The 3288-nt window shown below is 43.3% G+C and overlaps 1 protein-coding gene across 1 annotated transcript in view; it reads left to right on the top strand.

Moving 5' to 3' along the window:
• Positions 1-3215: 3215 nt before the first annotated feature.
• The window catches only part of BMPER (BMP binding endothelial regulator), a gene marked incomplete at its 5' end in the record, with an annotated part of 71687 nt that continues 71614 nt past the window's right edge, over positions 3216-3288 (top strand). The window contains one exon of the mRNA XM_010136473.1: positions 3216-3286. Within this exon, the coding sequence (XP_010134775.1) occupies positions 3216-3286 (71 nt within the window). The remainder of the gene's footprint in view (positions 3287-3288) is intronic.

Here is a 3288-nt window from a genome sequence, read left to right as displayed (position 1 = left end):
TCTTTTTCCCTGTGGAGGTTTAGCCTCACTGGTAGCAAATGAAACCTTTCACACTTGTAGAATGGAAGTTAAGAACAAATGCTAACAATCCACTGTGGGCTGAATCCTAATGCCAGCATTTAGACAAAACATTCTGCAAAATCAATGGAAATTTTACTTCTGCTGGAGGATTAGCAGAGTCTTTCAAGTGCAAGGTGAACGTAGGGCAAAACTAGGGAGGAATCTTTTTTGGATTATTTATAGCTTCACTAAAGCACACAGATAAAGCCTGAAAGTGAACTGAAAAATGAGAGGCCCACAAGAAACATGATTCTTGATAATACTGAAGTTAACCTTTAACATTAATTCATATATAAAATATTATTAAGTTTAGACATGCTTGTTATCAGTAGTGAACAAATTGGGAGTATGGAAACCTCTGTCCTCCTGAGATTTCGTGAGTGCTTTCAAAATCTGCTTACGAGAAGGGCAGCTCTGCTGTTGGTGCTCGCTGTTCTCGCCTTTGTGGTAGATGAAGCCCGGGACTCTTGGAGATTAATTGTAACAGCCTCTCAGTCTTTGGGGAGATTTTGGACAGACATTTTTTTCTGCAGACACCTTTCTCTCCATTTGTCCTGCTGTGCACCAGGCATGTGGGTAGCCTGCCCAGAAACTGCACTCTATCCTTCATCCAGGGTCCCACAGCCGGGGGGTGCATGTGTGTCTCAACTCTACCAAGTCTCCTGTGTCCTTCTTGGACAGAGAAGTATAGTTGAGGTGGGAGCTTAGCAGAAGTGGATGGATGGGTAGCTGGACTAGCTGCATGCTTTTGTTTTTAGAAAGACTTGTCGGTCTTTCTCGAGGATGGACCTCTTGTGGGAATGTTAGAAAGTGCTATTTCATCTTCCCCTCTTCTGTCTCTTGAGAGAGCTGCTGAGATGATACCCCAGTCCATACAGCCCTCTGAAGCTGATGCTAGAGAGCCTCTTGCTTGAATTTGCAGATACAAGGTGGAAGCAAGAGTCAGAGTGTTTTTGTCTCTGAGGTGGAAAATTAATCTTTTCATTGTAGACTGTAGATTTCTTACAAAATCTGTTATCTCCAGAGGATTGTGGACTGCAGCAGCATCCCCTGATTAAGGCTTCATGTAACTATTGCTCAAGGATTTATTTGCCTAGCTCTTGAATAGCATTTCTCACAGGAAGCAGATGTCACTTGTACTTTATTGGTCTGTGCTGGCTTCCAGTTCAGGTGTGCTTTTATTGAAAGGCGTTGCTTCAGACTTAAAGCTGCCCAGGAGATGCTGTGTTTAATAGGGACACGTGAGCTAAAAGCTGTAGACCTAAGAAGCAGAAGAGAGGTGCAACTGGACTTAGTTTTGTGCAGAGGAGTGGCCAGTACAAAAGATAAAAAAGAGCTATAAACAGAAGGCTGAAATGAAGAAATATGCTATCCATGGCATTTTGTATTTAAAAAAAATGTTTGTACAACAGGCTGCAAAAGCAACGTCTCAATAATGTGTTCAGCCTGAGCTTCGATTCAGTCTGTCAGAGAAGCGACTGCAAAGGCATAGGATATATGAGTATCAAATAGGGAAGAAAGGTTGCAAGAAAGGACCTGTGCTCACCGTGTGTTGGAGCATTGCTTTATCTTCCACAAATGTATCCTGTCGCCAGGCTGGCTGCGGTCTCCATGCTCTGTTTTCCCATTTGTTGAATTGTCACAAGTTTGAACTTCACCTTTTTCCCTGGGCCGAATCACGGCATTGCTTCAGAGAGCCCTTTGGTATTTTCTTTCATTCTGCACCTGTATCTCTTCTCCCAGAGCTATTCCCTGAGCATCACGATGAACATCAGTGAAGAATTCTTTTTGGTTTGTCAAGTTTCTGGTCTGACCCTTAATTTAGAGCAGTCATTTCAGTCTACAATAAACTCTGTGTTCCTGCATGCCGGAGTGAAAGAATTACGAGCTCTCCTTATCCCTGTGCATTCAGGATGCTTTGGTAGCCCCATGGGGCAGGTAGACTTCAGTGCCTGAAAAGTTATTATAGAACAGGGGTGCAGTCAGTATGTCATCTTTGGTAAAGCAGTGTATATGTGGGTCTGCCTGGCTGTAAAAGCTTTTTCATGATTCACTGAAGCCATTAGGAGTGGAACGGCAAGCCGTCATTTCAGGAAGAGCTCTTCAAAATGAACAGCTTTCCCCACCTTTCCCCAGGGAGCCTTGAGAGGCGTCCAGCGTGTAGGTGGGAGGAGGCTGTTCCTAAGCCTTCCATCACAGCATCCAGGAACACAAAGCTTATTGTTGGGATGAGCCTGCGGCTCCGAGCGGATAAATAAGGCCGATCAGTTAAATGAAAAGGGCTGACTTCTCTTGCAAAGACCAAGGGGCAGCCTGGGCCTCTTGTTGCGCGTGTTGGTAGAGGGTGCAGAGCTAAATACAGCATTCTATAAGCACAGTGAAGTGATCAGGCAACAGAGCAGATGAGGACAAAGATCTCTTTTGTCTGGCTTAATCTTAGACATATATTGTTTTTGTCTTTGTGCTTTTTGCCTCTGTCTCTTTCTGATATTCATTGATACACCAGGATATATCCACTCTAGGTGGCTTTTTTGCTTTTTTTTTTGCCACATTCATTCTCAAAATTTCATATAGCCTCTCGGTGTTCAGTCCTCTGAAGAAAGCAATGCTTTTGGGTTTGCATAGTTGGACTCAGAGGCTAACAAGAATGTGCTTTCTTAAGTGATTTTGGCTTATTTGGTTTCTGAGGTCATGAACATAGTGGAAGAACACCTGCTCTCATCTTGCTTCAGCACTTAATCCCTGTCTCAGACAAGCCTAGAAGGGCACGGCACAGGAGGTGAAGAAGAATGCTAAAACTTGCTCAGTAACTTTTTTGACCATCCGGAAAGGTTCATGGATAATGATTTTATGGACTCTGGTTTTCTCATATCCACATCAAGAAATAAAATAGAGACACTGTTTCTTCAACTATTACATTCATTGCTTGAGAGAATGAAAAAATATGAATAATCCAAGGCCTCTGCAAGCAATATAGAAAGTTTTGAAGGACAGTTGTACACATTCTCTATATGCCTAATGCAAGCAGAAATTTTTGTTGGCAAGTACTGCTTTGGCTAAGGCTTCTCAGGACTTGTTACCAATCTGTGTGGGCGTGTGCAAGTCTACTTGACATTTTGCTTTATTTTTTTCCTAACTGAGCCTGTTTTCCTCAGGGTGGCAGGACACAGTGCATCCAAGAAGTCTGCCCCATTCTCTCCTGTCCCCAGCACCTCAGTCACATTCCTG

Source organism: Buceros rhinoceros, unplaced genomic scaffold (genome assembly GCF_000710305.1).
Source record: "Buceros rhinoceros silvestris isolate BGI_N320 unplaced genomic scaffold, ASM71030v1 scaffold7590, whole genome shotgun sequence".
Lineage (NCBI taxonomy): Eukaryota > Metazoa > Chordata > Aves > Bucerotiformes > Bucerotidae > Buceros > Buceros rhinoceros.
This window is presented reverse-complemented; position numbering and strand designations above follow the sequence as displayed.